The sequence below is a fragment of the Pinus tabuliformis genome, chromosome 6, assembly GCF_031772625.1.
Source record: "Pinus tabuliformis cultivar Carrire ecotype Pingquan chromosome 6, CPIR1, whole genome shotgun sequence".
Taxonomy (NCBI): Eukaryota; Viridiplantae; Streptophyta; class Pinopsida; order Pinales; family Pinaceae; genus Pinus; species Pinus tabuliformis.
The window spans coordinates 494,423,066-494,442,208 of record NC_142292.1 but is presented as its reverse complement, the minus strand read 5'-3'; the positions used below and the strand labels follow the sequence as shown (position 1 = coordinate 494,442,208).

The window sequence follows — 19,143 nt, the reverse complement described above, 5'->3', positions numbered from 1 at the left end:
AAACAACTGAAAGCCATAGCAGAAATCCAAACCGGATCCCATAAAACCGCAAGACCACCAAAGAGACCAGAAGCATCCGTTGCAGCCATATGCCAGGAGGGGAGCATGCGCCTAAAATATGAAATGGAATCCTAGCAACCATGCATAGTCTCTTGAATCTATACAATCAAAGGAGCTCATAAGTTTTTCAAAATGTTAAATCTATATATACTATCAAATCAAAATTTCACCACAATTTTTTCTGCCAAATTCCAACAAAAAAATCCATTTAACACCCAAAAAAAAATCACCCCTCAACACAACTCCAAACAAATTCCATGAAAATTTTAATATCAAAATTTTACCACAATGTTTTCTGTGAAATTCCAACTAAAACCGTCCCCCCCCCCCCAACACAAAAATCACCCCTCAACACAACTCCAAGCAAATTCCATGAAGATTTTGATGTTGAATGATATGTTTTAAAACAAAATGTTTTATGACTCCTAACCATAGAGGTTCCCAACAAGAGAAAAAAATGCAGGTATAAAATTGCAACCAAATTCCAACACTGCATCCACTCTTTTCGACTCCTCGTTCAATGACGCCCTGAACAAAAATTAATTGCTGTATCTTAATTAGAACCTCAAGCATTGACTCCAACATGTGCAGGATCAAAGGTCTATCTGTTTCAAATTTTGACTTCATCCACTTCTTTGACAAGGGTAAGAAAGTTTTAGCAGGTTTTGGTGGAACTGAGTCTAACATTATGGCATCCAAATTTCCATCCTCCCCTGGTTTATTTTCGGATTTTAATCCAGTTTGCGATCCATTCTCTGGCACTCCATTGCCCTTAAATAGTTGCTAAATGCTCTCCCGAATATGCATTTTGAAATCAGTTCAGTGCACCTTAATAGGATTCCGTTTTTCTAAAGGCAGCGAACCCTGAAATCCTAAGAAATTCTAGAGCAAACAGTCAGTCACTTCTATGCAAGACTAATTATCATTATTTTGTAGTTTAATACAACCTATTCTTAATGCAATCAATTGAATAATTACAGCCTGCAAATCTGCGCATGTTTTTGAAAAATTGATAAATATGGAGAACAAAAGGCGTAATTGAAATGGTACGTTCATAAACCAGGAATGGAACGGTGGAAACGATGTCTAAGCTTGCCGGGTTGCTGATTGATTTTGAACGGAGAAATGTTACTAAAAACATCTCTATAGGTGATGTCACGAGACTCAGTAAACAGGGCCGTTTACAGGAGGCGCTGCAATTTTTGGGGATTACAGAGAGCTCTGTAGATTCTTCTTACGCCTATGTTTGTCTCTTGCAGGGCTGCATTAAAAAGAAAGCCCTAGCAGAAGGAAGACTGATCCACGGCCACATAAATGGGACAGGTTTCATGTTAGACAGACTTGTAGGAAACGCGCTAATCAACATGTATGTCAAGTGCGGAAATCTGGTGGACGCTCGCAGAGTTTTCAACCAAATGTCTGAGCAGGATGTGTGTTCATGGACTGTCATGATTTCAGCTTATACAAAGAATGAATTTCCTCAGGAGGCATTGGTACTCTTTCACCAAATGCGACGGGCAGGAATTGAAGCTAATCAATTCACCTTTGCCAGCGTTCTTCCTGCTTGTGCAAGCTTAGGATCTCTAGAAGTAGGCATGGAGATTCATGAAGCTATAAAAAGAAGTGGGTTTCAGTCCGACGGATTTGTGGCAAATGCTCTGGTAGATATGTATGCAAAATGTGGAAGTATAGAGAATGCACGCAATGTATTTGACAAAATCTCTGAACCGGATAAGGTATCTTGGACTACGATGGTTGCAGGATATGTGCAGGCAGGGCAGCTTCATGAAGCCGTCAAGGTGTTTCAACGGATACCTCTTAAAGATGTATTCTCGTCAACAGCGATGATTTCAGGATATGCACAAAATGGGTTTGTTGATGAAGCTTTAAAACTTTTTGAAGAAATGCCTCAACGAGATGGGGTTTTGTGGAATGCGATGATTGCTGGCTTAGCACAGAGCGGGCATGGGGCAGAAGCGCTGAGAATTTTTCAAGAAATGCAATTGGCAGGTGTGAAGCCGAACTCTAAAACATTCGCCAGTGTTCTCCCGGCATGCGGGAATGTGGCAGCTCTGAAACAGGGCATGGAGATTCATGGAGGACTAATTAGAAGTGGTCGTGAATCTGCTGTCATTGTAGCCAGTGCCCTTGTAGACATGTATGCAAAATGCGGGGACATAGATAAGGCACGCGAATTGTTTGACAGGATGGGTGAAAGAGATATTCTTTCATGGACAGTAATGATCGCAGCGTATGCACAGAATGGGTGTGGAATGCATGCTTTGAGACTTTTCCAACAAATGCAGCTAGAAGGTGCAAAGCCGGATTCGAAAACCTTTGCCAGTGTTCTCCCGGCATGCGCCAACTTGGCAGCTTTAGAGCAGGGTATGGAGATTCATGAAAAGGTTATTAGGAGTGGAGTTGAGTCTGATTTTGTCGTGGTGAATGCCCTGATAGACATGTATGGAAAATGTGGATGCATAAATAAGGCACGTGGATTGTTTGACAAAATGCATCAACGAGATGTGGTCTCATGGACAGCTATAATTGCGAGCTATGCCATGCATGGATATGGCAATGAAGCTCTCACATTATTCGAGGAAATGAAGCATTCAGGTATTAGTCCAAACCATGTCACCTTAGTTTGTGTTTTGTCTGCATGTTGCCATGCTGGTCTGGTAGAGGATGCCTATCGATATTTCAACCAGATCAGTGCATTTTATCACATTACACCTACAATGGAGCACTATAGCTGCATGGTTGATGTTCTCGGTCGTGCTGGGAGACTGGATGAAGCACATAACTTTATCAATCAAATGCCTATTACACCAAATGCTGATGTATGGAGTTGTTTGCTTGGTGCCTGCAGAATATATAACAACACAGAACTAGGAGAATGTGTTGCAAAACACCTGTTTCAGTTAAACCCTAAAAATTCTGCACCTTACGTGCTTCTTTCAAACATGTATGCTAAAGCTGACAAATGGGATGACGTTGAAATGGTACGGCAAATGATGAGAAACAGGGGAGTAATAAAGACACCTGGATGCAGTTGGATTGAAGTTAATAAACAGGTGTATGCTTTCCTTGTACGAGACAAGTCAAATCCACAAATGCAGAGAATCTACACAGAGTTGGAAAGACTATCTCAAGAGATGAAAGTTGCTGGATATATGCCAGACACAAAATTTGTGTTGAATGACGTGGAAGAGGAACAAAAGGAACAAATTCTTTTTCACCATAGTGAGAAGCTGGCAATTGCATTTGGGCTACTTAATACAGTATCTGGAACAACTCTCCGTGTTATCAAGAACCTTAGGATATGCGGTGACTGCCACTCTGCAATCAAGTACATCTCCAAGATTGTTGAACGTGAAATTATTGTGAGGGATGCAAATCGTTACCACCACTTCAAGGCTGGACAGTGTTCTTGTGGCGATTATTGGTGACGAAAGAAGTAAGCTACAAATATACATTTACATTTTAATAAGTTTACACATTACAGCCTCAGATTGATAGCAAGGAGCAAAGTCTGAAAATCTATTGCTTGTTTGTGGCCTTAATTAGAACTTGGAAAAATGTTGTGAACAATACTGTATACTAGAATCATTGTTTGGATATATACAGATGATGTGTATCATATTAATTTGACATCACTGGGATGATCATTTGTAGAGACTAGAAAGTTCTAGTATTGCAAGCAACAATTTGTAGAATGTTTAGTAATGGCTTCTACCATTGTTGTTATAAATGAATCCTTGAGGCTTGGATGCAGATTTTGTTCAAATTGTTGGAGTTGATGAAATTTTCTGACGGATTAGAAAATAGAGTATACTTGATGGAGGATAAATTCATTGAAGCTACTAACATCATATGGGAACCTACAATTGAACCCTTACTGAAAGATTTTTCGATTCTTGATGTTAATACCATTGAAGAACCACATTTTCAAAACTAGAAGACTATTAAAAATTTGATTCTTTGAAACTATAGACCGTATTCAGTAACATATTGATCTAGACCAAGTTTGTTGATTTAGAGCACTGTCTGTGAAAAAGTTAGTTGAGAAAAAAATCAACAGGATTGAGCTGGAATCTAGTTAAAAGGCAATGGTACTAGAGATGTATAGCAATATCCTATCTTTCAGTTCATTTATTGTATTCAGTTTCCAACGAACCGCATTTTCAAAACTAGAAGATAAGTATAGGAAAATTTTAATTCTTTGAAAGTTGAAACAATAGGCTGTATTTAGTAACATATTGATCTAGACCAACCTTGTTGATTTGGAGCACTGTCTGTGGGAAAGTTAGTTTAGAAAAAAAATCAACAGGATTGTGCTGGAATCTAATTAAGATGCAATGGTACTGGAGATGTATGGCAATATCCTATCTTTTACTTAGTTGATTGTATTCAGTTTGCAATGCAAGAACACTCTCACTATCCATGTATAATTGAATAAACTTACTTTCGCTATCGAATAATGCTTTAGGATCTGTCTTATTTATTGCATTCAAACGCTTATATGGGACATAGTGTTTACCTTTTTACAAGTAGATGTAAGTTGTACATTTTGGCATGGTGACTCTTATTTCCTTTATATGTTAGTTATATCTGCTATAGGATTGTCTTTGTTGCCATCTATCAATGCTTCAGTCAGTGTACATGGTAACCAAATTCCTATTGATCAACAGTTGATCCAAACTAACAAATCAATAGCTTTTCACATTGGTTTATTGCCATGCTGGATTTGGACTTGTAGTATATCCAAGTGTCACATTTTTTTTACTGACTATATCATTATAGTGCATTTCATTTTGCTAATCAATTGATGACTCACCAGTATATTGACTTTTCTACTGTTTAATTTCTTTATCAACCTTGTCCACTAATTCTGTAAATATTTTATTCATGTCTTGTTGGACAAAATTTTAGATTGTTCTTAGCTAGATAAGATGTGGTTACATTAAAAGACATGACAGTTTTAATATTTTGATTTTCGATGATGCTGTGGTTCTCTTTATCTTCAGCCCCTTAAAATATGATAGTCTACCTTTTTGGAAGGTTGATTGACCTTGTGAAACAACGCCATAACCCTAAAATTGCAGTCAACTGGATTGGTATAGGAATTCCTATCTTTCATGAAACGGCAACTTATTCTTCTAGAGGATGGTTATTCCATTTGTGCTAAAACCAATGTTTATCTCCATATCCTTGTTTATCTTAACCCTTGTTGGTAGTGTGCCCAGGTCTTCTTTTGGTTCTCTTAGATGTCACCTAAGCTTTGAATCAACTATATGAAAATAGTGTTCACCATATTCATCTTTGACGAGTCATGCTAGTGTTGTCTTTAATTTTCTTTAATTCAACTTGGACCTCAAATACCTTTTTTTGTCACTAATTTTCCTACAAAAATCCTCCAAAAAGTCCTTAAAAACATCCCTCTCGTTGTCCTTGCCACAACTCCGTAGCTCAGTGAATTGATTCTCATCACTTTTCCATTTAGTAGTGATCTTCACTATCAATCATTGTCGAGGTACCACCTACCCTAGTCTTGTGTACTAGGTCCTCGCACAAGTACTATACTACTACTTAGTCAATGGCATGACACAACTTAAAGATAAGGGAGAAATCATGCCGGTTGGTGACTTAATTGGGAAGATGGGGAATCCAAAGATTGAAAGCTTTACAAGTGTGCATATGCCTTTAGTGATTCGAAGATGAATCCCTTTGGAAAAGAAAAGCAATAGATTCAATCTAGGAAATCACCCAATTTGGAGAGAAAATTCTACATATGTGCAGTACCTGCAATCTACTTGTAGGGACCAACTGCTATGGTTATTAAATACACTGATAGTGAATGGTATATAGGAAACATAAATTGCAGGATTACTTTTTCTCAACATCACATTTTATCAATTCATTTGAAGTTTGAACAAATAAGATTATCAAATCTCAAATTGGGCTTTTCAACAATCCCAACAACATATCAACCTATGAGATATGTTTTTTAGGTATCTACATAGAATAAGTCATTAATCCACAACTTACATCTCATAAGCATTAGTTGCAGCTGTCCAATTCTTCATGATTTTGAACAAACCACTTAGCTCTCATTGAAACAACCGATGCTCACAAGGATGAAGATCCAAGAAGTTGGATTGAAACTAGTGAAACAAATAAAATGGAATCAATCATCACCTCATTGTACCTAGTAACTGGGATTTCTGAAGCACGTCACCCATTTCAAGACTACTCTGGCTCAAGAATGCTTATCCATGGAGTTTTTTCCCCATAGTCAAGTCCACTTAGTTTGCTACCTATTTGAAAAACCTTAGCAAGTATTGTGCCTTGTGAACTATTTAGTTAGAGCCCCCTTGACTCTTTTTATTTAATCAAAAAGCTAGCAAGCTAAGTCATGGGCTTCACTATGGGGAAAATCTCCATTGTTAAGCATGCTTGAGCTAGAGGAGTCTTGGGATGGGTGACCTCCTAGGGAAGGCCTGGTTATCGGGTGCAACTGCTGAAGATGATGATTGATGCTTTGTAATTCACTTCACTAGTTTCAATCCCACTTGTTCACCCTTGTTAGCATCACCAATGCAATGAGTACTAAGTGAAGTATTAAAAATCATGAGAAATCAGTTGGCTATGACTATTGCTCATGGGATATGGGTCATGAATCTCTGCAGATAATCCTGAAGTGATATCTCATATGTTGGACTGCAAAATCTCCTCAATGATTAAAGCTTAAACATGTCAATCTTCAATTATTCACAAGTGTATATAACCTTGATCTAACAAGAAAAGAAATGAAATTCACTAAGATTACTTATTAAATAGAATTAAGACATGCTATTACAAAACTTGCTACTCCCTGCCATTCTAACTTGCCCTTGCTTAAGGAACCAATTCTCAAGATTTCTTTCTAGCAACTCAAATAGTGTTAAAATTGGCAACTAGGGCCAAACTCCATGTGGGTCATCTTATTTATGGCAGCTGATATTTTTCTTGGATTCCTCTCTTCGAGAGGTGTAGGATTGATCTAAAGATCATCCGATTCCGACATATATTTATTGAGATATGAATTTATTTATATTATTTGACAATTTGTCAAGATCGGCCAGCGAACAAATTACCCCCAGCTCAACCTCAACGATGCATTTAAATAGAGGAGACCTCAACTCATTTGTTACATACATTATCTCATGATCTCTCTCTCCACATGTTTTGGGTTTGTCTTCTCTCAAGGAAGATGTTGTGGAAAGAGTCATCAAAAAGCAAGATCTAGCTGCAGTTAAAGGAGGAGGCCCTAGCCGCAGTCAAGAGAGGCTCGTAATCCGCAGCAAAAGCAAGATCTAGCCGCAGTCATCTAAGGTCATCTAGCCGCAGTCAAGAGAGATTTAGATGCTGTCAAGAAGAGGCCTATCCACAGCAAAGGAGGCCCTAATCCATAGCTAGAGGGAGGCCCTAATCCGCAGTTCAAGAAGAGGCCTACTATGCAGCTAAGGAGAGACCCTAAGCCGCAGCAAAAAAAGGCTCTTATACACAGCTAGAAGAAGCCCTGATCCACAACTAAGAGAAGTCATAAGACATAGCAAAAGGAGCCCTAACGCAGCAAGAATAAACCTGATTGACAGCGTGGAAGAAGCATGAGTTGCTGTAGGTGACAGCGTAGTAATAGAGGTTATTTCTAGGCATGGGTTAATGACTGTTTGGGCCTGTTGAAGGAAACCACAGTTACAGCTAGCTGCTTTGCTAGGCTGCAAGCCATAGCAAGCAGCTAAGGTTGTTCCAAGGCAGCGTTGAAGTGAACAATGCTTGCAGGAGGCAGCGTGGCATAAGGGGAGACTCTCCTAGGTGGACCGCAGCCCTGGAAGGGCTTAGTTTGCTGACAACGTGGAGGGTTAAGGGCTGCATATTGTGCCCTAACCAGAATTACAGGAGCAGCAAGCAACAGTGGAGGACAGCAGCATCTTGTGGAGGAGTGTTGGGTCAAAGTGTTGACCGGATTGGATCGTGATTGCAGCAGCCTGTTGTTGCAATGTGGAGGATCTTCCTAGGAGCTGAACCAGCTGTGTAGGGTGCATTGAGCTTACTGTTGAAGACCGATGTTGGCTGGGTTTGACCAAGCCACTTAGAAGAAGAATTCTATCCAGTTTGACCAGCATTGACTTCTCTGGTCAAGGCTTTCCTACTGCTGTCATAAAATATCAGTTTTGTATATTTGTACTATCTCTCTCTCTGCTGAACTATTGAAGAATATAAGAAGAATTGATCAAGGGTTTCCCCACATTGGGGTTTGTCCCTGGTTGGTGCCACATCTTGTGTTCTCTTGTCTTGGCTTGTCTTCTACTGTTTATGTTTATTTTCCATCTGCATTTTACTATCATGCTGATGTGATTGCTAATCTGGTCATTGATATTGAGTTAACAAGAAAATTGAAGTAAATTGCTCTTAAGCATAGAACATACCAAAAATTAACAAATAGTCATTTCAAGTCTTCAACCTTCCAATCCCACAGCTCCCATATGCAGAGATAGGCAGTGAAATAGGTTTTCCATAAATAAAAAATTATTATCTCAAACACTCTCCAAATCTTCATTCTCTCCTCTTTTCTTTTTCCTTCTTATTCATTTGAATCTTAAAATATCTCCAAAATATCCTCCTTTCAACCCTTTTCAACCTCTACTGATAAGGTTCAACTTCTATTAGTAAATTAATTATCCTTTCCCAACTTGCTAGTCACTCACCCTTACACACTCAGAATAATATAGAACATTCCACTCAACATTTTCGTTTACTTTTCACAATTATTATACGATACACCTATCATCACATATGTATAATCTCTTATATGTATTCATCCTAACTTTTATTAATTATTCATATATACTTATTTAATCGACCTATAGCATATAAATCGTATATCTCCACATTCTCTATATAAAATTAAATATCATACTTGAACCCTTTTTAACATTTTACAATTATATGATATATATACTAGCATATTTCTGGAGCAGGGAAGAGAACGTCGAAGTGAATTGGGGTGGTTATGTTAATATGTCATACAATACCTCCAAAATGCTTTTTGGATAATATACGATGAACTAGTAAAGGGTCCGTTCAACAGGATCCATGTGTTTCTTAGTACTTGGTTATGTTTGGGTATCATGAATTCCGCAATCTCACTATCTGCTCTGTGCAGGTGGGCAAGAGGATCTGGTGGGTGAAATAGCACCTCTTTCATCACTTGGTGGTGTTAAGGGAGACGGCCATTATCACTTTCTTCCACCATTAGATTGAGCATAAAAATCTTCCCAACTCCGCTTGGGCTCGTTCCATTGTCTGTGGGCTGCAAACGAGCTCTGATATCATCCATTATGTTATGGTTGCACTCGTGTCAGTTCTTGAATCCCAAATTTCTTGCAACAAACAAGAACCTAAACATCAGAAAGAAGAACCTCTTTACTATTTGCAGCAAACCTCTACAAGGGGTAATGCCAGTACAACAGTTTTCACAGTTTGGTTTGCTTTCTTAGTATGGCTGTATATATCTCTCAAATTGTAACAGGAGATAGAGAGAGACTTACGATTGAGTATATTTTGATACCAGGTTTTTGTGCCATGCGCGATTTGTCTGAGCTGAGAAGGCTCATTGCCTCAAACACGACGGAAGGGATGCTGCCTATGAAAAGAATCGAAGGCAAAAATGCAGTGAGATATGGAGAATACTTGAAGAGCCACTTCAAATCCTTCCGATGTGGCTTGTGTATTAGAATACCTTTTCAAGCCAGCCAACCTCCCTGTAAGCTAAATTAGCTGCTATCGACAATTCTATCCGTAGATGTCACACTTGCAGGGAACAATATTTGGCGATGGTTTGTGCGACAATGCTTTTTCCATCTTCAGTCTATATTTTTATTATTCAGATGATAATCTGTGTATTTCTATCTCCAAATCGTGTTTTTTATTTTTTCATTCACTTCGATTCATTTTCTATTCATATTTGAAGAGAATTTATATGGAACAGGTTAAATGTCTTTTTTCACAGATAAATTTCTTTTGGAAGTACTTCGCTCCTCTGTTGTGTATAGATATGATCATTGAATTATAAGTGTGGTTGCTGTGTTCTGCATAGAACACGACTGGAAATTATAGCTGTTGTGGGTAGATAATTATTGAAGTCACATGTTCATAGAATTTCATTTTCATACTTATCAGGCATGTGAGAGAGCCAAAAGAATGTAGTCATCTACAACACAGATTATCAATAAATTGAGACTACTGAACAGAACCTATATTAAATTCAAGCTGTCCAAGACGTACCATCAATAAATTCAGACTACTGAATTGGGCTTTTGTATGTTTGTTGCTTGGAGCATCAGTACAAAGCTTTCCTGAAACTGAGAGGTGAATAAGATCTGAAACACCTCATGAAGAAATGTTGTAGAGTTTGCAATTCTAACAAGGTAGAATATAAAAAAAATTGTTTTGAAGTACACATTAGATCTCATTTTCAACAGTGTGTATATTTATAATATTTCAACTCATGAAAACGGAAGTGAGCGTGAAAATCTTATTTGCAAACTCTTTGATCTTAGAAACAGCATAATAAAACAGAGAGAAATCTTTCTTAAATTTTTATAAACTCAGTGATTTAAATAAACAATAATGTCACCATCATCGATAACAATTACATGGAAATGCTTCGCTCCTGTGCTGTGTATAGATATGAATCATGATCATTGAATTATAAGAGTGGTCGCTGTGTTCTGCATAGAACATGACTGGAAATTATAGCTGTTGAGGGTAGATAATTATCGAAGTCATATGTTAATAGAATTTCAATTTCATATTTATCAAGCATGTGAGAGCCAAAAGAATGTTGTCATCTACAACACAGAGATTATCAATAAATTGAGACTACTGAACAGAACCTATAATAAATTGAAACTGTCCAAGACATACCATCAATAAGTTCAGACTACCCAATAGAGCATTAGTATGTTGGTTGCTTGGAGTATCAGTACAAAGCTTTCCTGAAACTGAGAAGGGGATAAGATTTAAAACACCCTGGAAGAAAGAATTTGTAAAGTTTGTAACTCTAACCATGTAAAATGTAAAAAAGATTTTCTTATAAGTGCACAGATTATATATAATAATATAGATTAGTTCCCATTTTCAACACTAATGATATTTATAATATTTTAACTCATGAAAACGAAAGTGAATTTGAAAATCTTATTTGTAACCTCTTTAATCTTATAAACAACATAATATAACAGAAAAGATATTTCTTGAATTTCTACAAACCAATAGTGATTTCAATAAACGGTAATGCCATCATCATCAATAACAATTATATCTTATCTAATTGTATTGCCACTTTGTGTAATGTGTATTCCAAAGACTATATAAGGTACTAACTGTTTTAAAATTGCTATACACAATGGCCTGCAGCTGATACAAATATTTCAAATTCCATACAGGGAAAAGATAACAAATATTTCACATTCCATACAGGGAAAGAAATATTATAAAAACTTCTGTATAAACCAATAACCAAACAAGTAATAATAGTAATAATAGTAATCTCAATCCGTGAACTCTATCAGAAATTTTATCAACATGATAAACTATCTGGAAGGTCTCAGGCATACACAAGAAACACTGAATCTACCATTCATTGTTCCTGCTTGAGACTTTGATCTTTAATTTATACCTATCTGGACGGTCTCAGGCATCCACAAGAGACACTGAATCTACCATTCATTGTTCCTGCTTGAGAGCTTTGATCTTCAATCTATACCGTGGATACCTAGGCACAGCCTGGCTGGGACCGAAGCCAAATTGACCAATACCGTTTGTCGCTGGAGGGCCATCATCATAAATATAACCTACGAGCTTACCACAGGAAGCACACTTGAGTTTGGTCCTTTTTCTCTGAATTCCCCAATGGTTCAAGGTCTCAAAGAAGGGCATGATCTTGTCTTCCTTTTCAAATCTGAATTTGGTGTCATCAATAGCAGAGAATGAGAGGGTGCCTTTGTTGCCAGCTTCAAAATAGAAATCTGCAGGGTACTGATTGCTGTTGCTGAGATTCAGAGGTACACCACACTCTGCACAACTGTTGGACAGACACAAGTTTTGCAGGTTGTTTTAGTAATTTGGGTATATGAATTATTTGATCAGAATTCATTAGATTCATACCTGTCATAGGCTTTGTACATCTCTCTCTGCCTAACTGTTGAACAGACAAATTTCGGGGTGGAGATGTAATGACTTGGGTGTATGAATTGTTCGATCAAAATTCATTAAATTCATACAATTGATGGGATTTTGGAAATCTCTCAACAAGAACTACGACATAGGATTCTCTCTCACAAACACATTGATGGGAAAAATATAAAAATCTATATATGAATTGGTAGCAGATAATACTTACCTGTAGGAGGTTGAAGTCATCGTAAGCGAGGGTGTTCATGAAATTGGGCAAGAGGATGGAGTGAATTGTGTGATTATATGGGGTCATTCTTATGCTTCTGGAAGATTACATTGGGTCGTCCTCACGCTTCTAGAAGTTCAAAGTCAAAGTTTATGAATTCTATTGTCAAAATTAAGCTCTTTCCGAACAAATTCGTGGGCTTCCCTTGGAAAAACAAGTAGCTTCTGGAACAAGAATTAGAGGCGGGGATAGATTTTCCTCATTTTATAGGGTGTCGATTCCATGGTTATTGCCTATCAACCCCTATGCGCAAAACTAACCTTTGATTAAAATCGTTCTCCATCTTGGACCAGACAAATCGCCCCTCGGATTAGAATTCCAAGTTGGCATGGATTGTTCTTTGTATTTTATTATTATAATATATAAAATCACGAGGTGAGTCTATGAAGTATCATTTCACTAAGTTGCATTATTTAAAATTTGAATATCAAGTTGATAAATTATACCACAATTATTTTCTTATTATATCACAATTATTTTCTTATTTTTGCTTATAAACTAGCACAACTATATTAATAAATATGGGTGATATTTATTTTAAGTCTCAACTTAATATATGCTATATTATAAATCTAATATCTTAAATTAATATAATACTATTGTTAATATTAATAGTAATATAAATATTAATGATAATATTGTTAATATATTAATATTGTAAATATATTAATAATAATATTTTTAATATATTAATTTTTTTTGTAAGTAAGAAAGTTTCTATTAATTCAAAAGATGGTATTTATATTCAGAGTGGGGTGTCTTGAGCATGAGGCTCTTACACCAGTTACAAATTTTCCTTTTACAATAGTTACAAAAAAACCCTTTTTTTTTGGGTTGAAAGGAGAGATGGAAGTTTTGCTTGCCAATTCTACAAAATTTACCAAAAATGCCCATTAACCCTCAGAGGGCGAGAATTGTAAGTGATTGGGGAACCAAACCACAAAGAGTTGCATTACTGCCAAGAGTGCCATAGACATGTGGAAAGTTCCAAAGACATGCAAAAAACATCATAAACATATTCATTAAGCAATGTCGTCCAAGGGATTGTCCTCCAACCTGATGGGCTTCTTTGGAGAGTTACCAGCTGGCGCGTCTATCGTAGCCTAGTGACTAGTGGATGCACCTGTTGTCTCTTTCTTGATGCTCAGAGAGCCATTGCTACTGGTGGACTGATTCCACATAGACAGTGAATTTATCATTCAACATGTCTAACTTTGCCTCCAATGCTTTAGTATTTTCATATTGTTCTTGCAATGCGAGTCCGAGTATGGTCTTGAGTTGCCATGAGAGCTCTATGGTGCGAATGTATAAATTATCCTTGGGTTGGGTATCCACTCAAATTGAGCATCTACCTCTTTCGTGGTCACTCGCCTTCTTATGTTCCGCGCCTGGAGCTCTAGATTATGAATGTGGTCTTGAGTTTCAGGGTTAACAAAGACAACATAATTGAGGGCTGCTCTTCTCTTCAATGTCTCAAATCTTGTGCGGGGTTGCATGCTGGGGTTGTCCCACCTTTCATTATTGTGGTTGCGACCGTGGCGGGGGACAGGGGTTGAACCATGACGAGAAGCCATGATATGGATGGGAGGGGAATCAGGGGGTAAAATGAGGGCAAAGGTGATGAAAGTGAAAACCCGAGGGAGAAAAGATTATTGGGGAATAGCGAGCAGGTCAGGGTATTCATAGGAGCGGGGACCGAGGTAGGAGGGAAAGAGGCAACCATGAATGAGCCATTAATTTTGGCCAGTGTGAGGTACATAGCAGTCATGAGAGAGAAAGAAACGATATTGGTCGAGGGATCAGGTAGGCAACGATTCTGAAAGATTGTTGCGATCTAGGATTTTCCTACCTCGTGCAAAGAATTGGGAAAGTTGTTGTTTGAGGAATTCATTATGAGGGGATGCAGAGATTGTACCATTCCTTACATGGAGATTGACATGTGATCTCATTATTGAGAGATTCTCGTACTCCTTTGTCAGTGTTGTTTAAAGCCTCACAATCCCAACGGAGAGGTCCATCCTCCAGGTCCCTCCATGCAAGGGAGCGAATTCTTGTGCTGCCAACTGTACCTTCATTTTCCAATCTGTCAGTCAGGTTGTTAGCCTTCCATCTGACAGTCTGAAAGTGGAGCCCACTCAGCTCTCCGACGTGCCGGTTGATGCAATGTAGGGTCTTGTTGAACCTCCAGTTGTTTGTGACCTTGGTGACAATCATGCCTTGTTGAAGCTTTCGACAAGCCTAGGTGGCGAGAGTTGAATCTCCTTCCACGATGAGCAATCAAAATCCTTGGACTTTGGCAATGTACAAACCGTGTTCCAGAGCATGGAGTTTAACTGCATTGTTGGTAGTTATGCCCAGGTTACCCGCGTATAACCATATTATCTCTCCTTTTGAGTTCCTGAAAACTCCACCAAAACCTGCAACTCCTGGATTGCCTTTAGCAACTCCATCATAATTCAATTTGAGGATGTCTTTATCTGGAGGATGCCAATGACAGGGAGCTTCCTGGTTTGCCATCGCCAGAGTCATGTTGTTCTGAGGGGGAGGGTGCAGCTTGAGGAGTTGCAAGATCCTCTGATCAACAGGACAGGGGGGGGGGGTCACTGAAGTTCGACAATTTAGAGATGGCGACAGATTCCCGGATTACCTATTTAATTGAGGTGAGGATATTCTCTTTTGGCCTTTTTTCTTCTCTGAAAATTCGTGTGTTTCGCTCTTTCCATACTGCCCAGCGTATGGTACCCGAGATAATGTTTCAGGCCCTATCAAGCATTGGGTGTGAGGAAAATGAAGTTCTCCAATTGGCTAGAGTGTTAAGGATGGAAGCTGTGTCTCTGTCAGAAGATCTAAATACAACCTCAACCCACTCCAAAAGTTTGTTGGTGTAATCACAGTTGTTTAGGAGATGGTTTATTGTTTCCTTGCTCTTCACAAAGAGGGCATCTTGAAGGTCCCTTGAATCCTCTTCTGCATAAATTGTCCCATGTTAGTATCTTCCTCTACATGGTTAGCCAAAGAAAAAAGGTGATTTTGGGCCATAATTGTCTGCTCCATAGAGTTTTCCATTTTTGTTGAGGTTGTAGTTGATCATGGTTTTCCATATAGCCATAGGCTTCTTTGAGATTGAAATGCCCTACTGAGTTTTTACCCCATCTGATCTTATCTTCTCCTCTGTCGAATTGGATTTGTCTTTCTTGAATGGTAGTGGCAAAAGTGTTCCAATCAAAGCCTATGGGCAGAGGTTCCCAATATTTGGCTTCCAGCCATTCTCACCATCTTTCCATTCCATTGTTGGGCTTCCAGTAATGAGCCATCCTGTGCTTGCCTTTTTCTTTCATAGCAGTGCGAAGCGAGGCGAACTGGTCCCTATTTAGGTCGGGTAGTTGTTGCCAGACGTCTTCCCAAAAGAGGGCTTTTTCTCCATTACCAATCTCCCATAAGCTATGCTTTTGAATGATAGTCTTATTCTCCCAAGCTTGATTCCAAAATTTCTAAACTTTGATGTCACCTATAAGTCTGATGAGATTGTCATTTGAGTGAGTAGGCACATATTTTTCCCTCTAGATGAGGCCCCAAGGTGTTTGTGGGTTGTCTAGCCAACGCCACCAGGTCTTGGCCCCTAGGGCTTTTCCAAGAATATCTGGATCCCTCAAACCCAACCCTCCAACATTTTTTGGTTTGCAGACATTCTCCCAGGCTACAAGAGCCCATTTTTTCTTAGTGTCTAAGCCCCTCCATAAAAAGTTCCTTTGGATGCATCTGATGGCATTGGTGATTGACTTGGGGGCGGCTAGAGCAGAAAACATATACAAAGGCATGGCCTACAACACTGATTTAACTAGGACCAGTCTTCCCGCCAAATTAAGGGAGCGAAATGTCCAGTTGGCAAGTCTTTTGCTAAGTTTGTTGAGAAGGTCCTCCTAGTTGGATTTTTTGAAATATTTGTCGGTTAGAGGGACACCCAGATATCTGGAGGGGAGAGAACATCTTTGAAAGCCCAACGTTCTAGTGATATTTCTTTGAATGGAAATGGGAGTATTGAAGAAGAATAATTTAGATTTTTCGAGGTTGATAGAAGTTCTCGAGGCATTCGAAAAACATTTGAGAATTTCTTTGAAAGTGAGAGCTTCCTTGACTGTGGGGATGCCCATTAACAAGGTATCATCTACAAATTGTTGATGGGTTGAGGAGGGGGCATTATTATGAAGCTTGAGGCCAACGAGGGAGTTGTTAAGGTTGACAACTTTTAGGGATCTGCTTAGGCCTTTGGTCATAATGACGAAGAGGAAGGGAGATAGGGGGTCTCCTTGTCTTATGCCTCTAGAGGGACAGAAAGGCTTGGAGGGGGAGCCATTGAGAAGGATGGAAAAGAAGGCTCCAAGAACCATGACCATGATCCAATTTATACAATCCTGATTGAATCCAAATTCATTTAAGAATTTCTGCATGTAATCCCAACTTATTTTATCAAAGGACATGTTGAGATGCATCATCATGCCAAGTTTATTTTGAACTTCGAGTGAGTGAATCAATTCATGAGATAGAACACAGATAGAATAATGTTGTCCATTATTTGTCTACCCTCCACATAGCCTGATTGGTTTGAGGATATAAGGAGGGGAAGGATAGACTTGATCATGTTGGCTAGGACCTTAGAGATGATTTTGTAGATTACATTGCAAAGGGAAATTGGACGGAACCGATCCGGAGAATCGACACCTTCTTCTTTAGGAATGAGAGTAAGGAAGGTGGCATTAAGGGATTTCAGAACAATTTTGTTGATTTTGGAGTCTTCCACCAGAGCATGAACTTCCTCTTTTAAGAAAGGCCAACAGGCTTTATAGAAATCAATAGTGAAACCATCAGGTCTAGGGGCTTTCCCATTGGGCATAGACATTACAACCTCCTCCACTTCTTGCATTGTTACTTCCCTTAAAAGTATTTTGTTATGGTCCTAGTTAAGGATGAAAATTATGTTGTGAGTGATTTCCCTGATTGCTCTTAATCTGTCTACTTTGGGCTCCTTTAGAAGATTGCTGAATTATTCATTTAGTTCGTTCGCTATGTCCTCATGGGCATGTACAATGATTCCTTCTTTAGATTTGAGGTCAAGGATTCTGTTGTGTCTCATGTGTTGAATCATGGAGTGATGGAAGAAGGAAGAATTGTGTTCACCACACTTAAGCCATCTGATTCAAGACTTTTGTTGCCAAAGTTTCTCCTCTTGTAAGACTCTTTCTTCCCATTTCTTATGGAGGCTTATTTCTTCCTGTTTTGTTTGGTTAGTGATGCCATTGTTGATGATTCTTTGTTGGAGAATTTCCATACTTTGTTCCAGTTCTTTTTTGTCTTTAAATATGTTGCCAAAGACCTCTTTATTCCATAATTTGATTTTATTTTTGATGAACTTTAATTTTTACTGGAATTGATACATTCTAGTACCTAATTGGGGTGGTAGGCCTTTCCACCATTCCTTCAGATTTTTAATGAAGTCTGGGTGCTCAATCCAGAACAATTCAATATGGAATGGCCAATTTTTGGGGCTAGAGGATATGTGCACTTTCAGTGCTATAGGCTAGTGATCTGAACCCATTTGGGGGAGGATACGAGCTTCAGTTTCCCAGGAGGTCATATAGATGGCTTCTGAAAGTTGAAAATAGTCAAGCCTAGAGGTGATCTGTCTTACTCCACCCCTTCTGTTGTTCCAGGTGAAGGTGCCATTTATCGTTGGGATATCAATCAGACTGAGCTCGTCAATGGTTGCTTGGAAGACTTCTGAGTCTTTGTCCAACTTGTGAATCCCACCTTTATTTTCATCTAGATTTAGGACCATATTAAAATCCCTTGCAATGATTTTGTAGGGTAGAGGTATGGTCTCAAGGATCTTCCTGACCATTTGTAGCATTTGGATTCTCTCAGCTGCCTTGTGGGGAGCATATATGTTTGTAACACATATGTTATCATTGGAACCAATGATATTTAGAACTATAGTGATGGAGTTTCTCGTCGCAACAGATGAGGATAGCTCATAAAGTGAGCTTTTCCATAGTATCAATTTTCCCTCCTGCAGTGCCAATTGCTGAGTTGGCAATGTAGCTATAGTTTTTGAAGCAATTCTTTTGAAGAGTGTTAAGGTTCTCCATGGAAATCTTAGTCTCTTGAATGAGAACAATGTCTGGTTTGTCTGTGATGAGTCTGTGTTTTAAGATTCTTCTTTTTCCTGGACCATTTAGGCCTCTTATATTCCATGAGATACAATTCATTGATAAAGATGTGGGATTAGAGTGAGAGCTTTTACCTTACCCTCATTGAGAAGTCTTGCTCCAAGTTCCTGGAGGAGCTGGCCTATGGTTTTCCTTCCTCTTTTTCTGTTGGGTCCTTTGGGGTTGTATTGCTCGACTGTCATGTTTGTCAGTATTCCTTTGTGTGTCGTGTCCTTTGGGAATTTTTGGAATGTACCTTGTTTTAGTTCTTCTTGTAAAAGGTATGCTCCTTCTATTCTTTGTATGTGCTCTGCTGGTATAGCTTCCAATCCATTTTTTTTCCATTCTTCTGCTATGGAGATGAGATCAACT

At 38.6% G+C, this 19,143-nt stretch overlaps 1 protein-coding gene and 1 pseudogene across 3 annotated transcripts; one reads left to right on the top strand and one right to left on the bottom strand.

Moving 5' to 3' along the window:
* Window positions 1-491: 491 nt before the first annotated feature.
* Window positions 492-10,109, top strand: LOC149259488 (pentatricopeptide repeat-containing protein At3g26782, mitochondrial pseudogene; annotated as a pseudogene). 2 transcript variants are annotated; one of them, XR_016257574.1, is made up of 3 exons: window positions 492-3,517; window positions 9,269-9,557; window positions 9,677-10,109. The product of XR_016257574.1 is annotated as a pentatricopeptide repeat-containing protein At3g26782, mitochondrial pseudogene, transcript variant X1 (transcript). The 2 variants fall into 2 exon arrangements; XR_016257576.1 differs by lacking the exon at window positions 9,269-9,557 and having other exon boundaries at window positions 9,677-10,106.
* A 1,302-nt stretch (window positions 10,110-11,411) lies between these two features.
* Window positions 11,412-12,809, bottom strand: LOC149259487 (uncharacterized). The gene is made up of 2 exons (XM_089375888.1): window positions 12,509-12,809; window positions 11,412-12,190 (listed from the first exon to the last, which is right to left on the bottom strand). The coding sequence occupies exons 1-2, from the start codon at window positions 12,526-12,528 to the stop codon at window positions 11,833-11,835; spliced, it is 378 nt and encodes a 125-aa protein (XP_089232014.1). The 5' UTR covers window positions 12,529-12,809; the 3' UTR covers window positions 11,412-11,832.
* Between the last annotated feature and the right edge of the window lie 6,334 nt (window positions 12,810-19,143).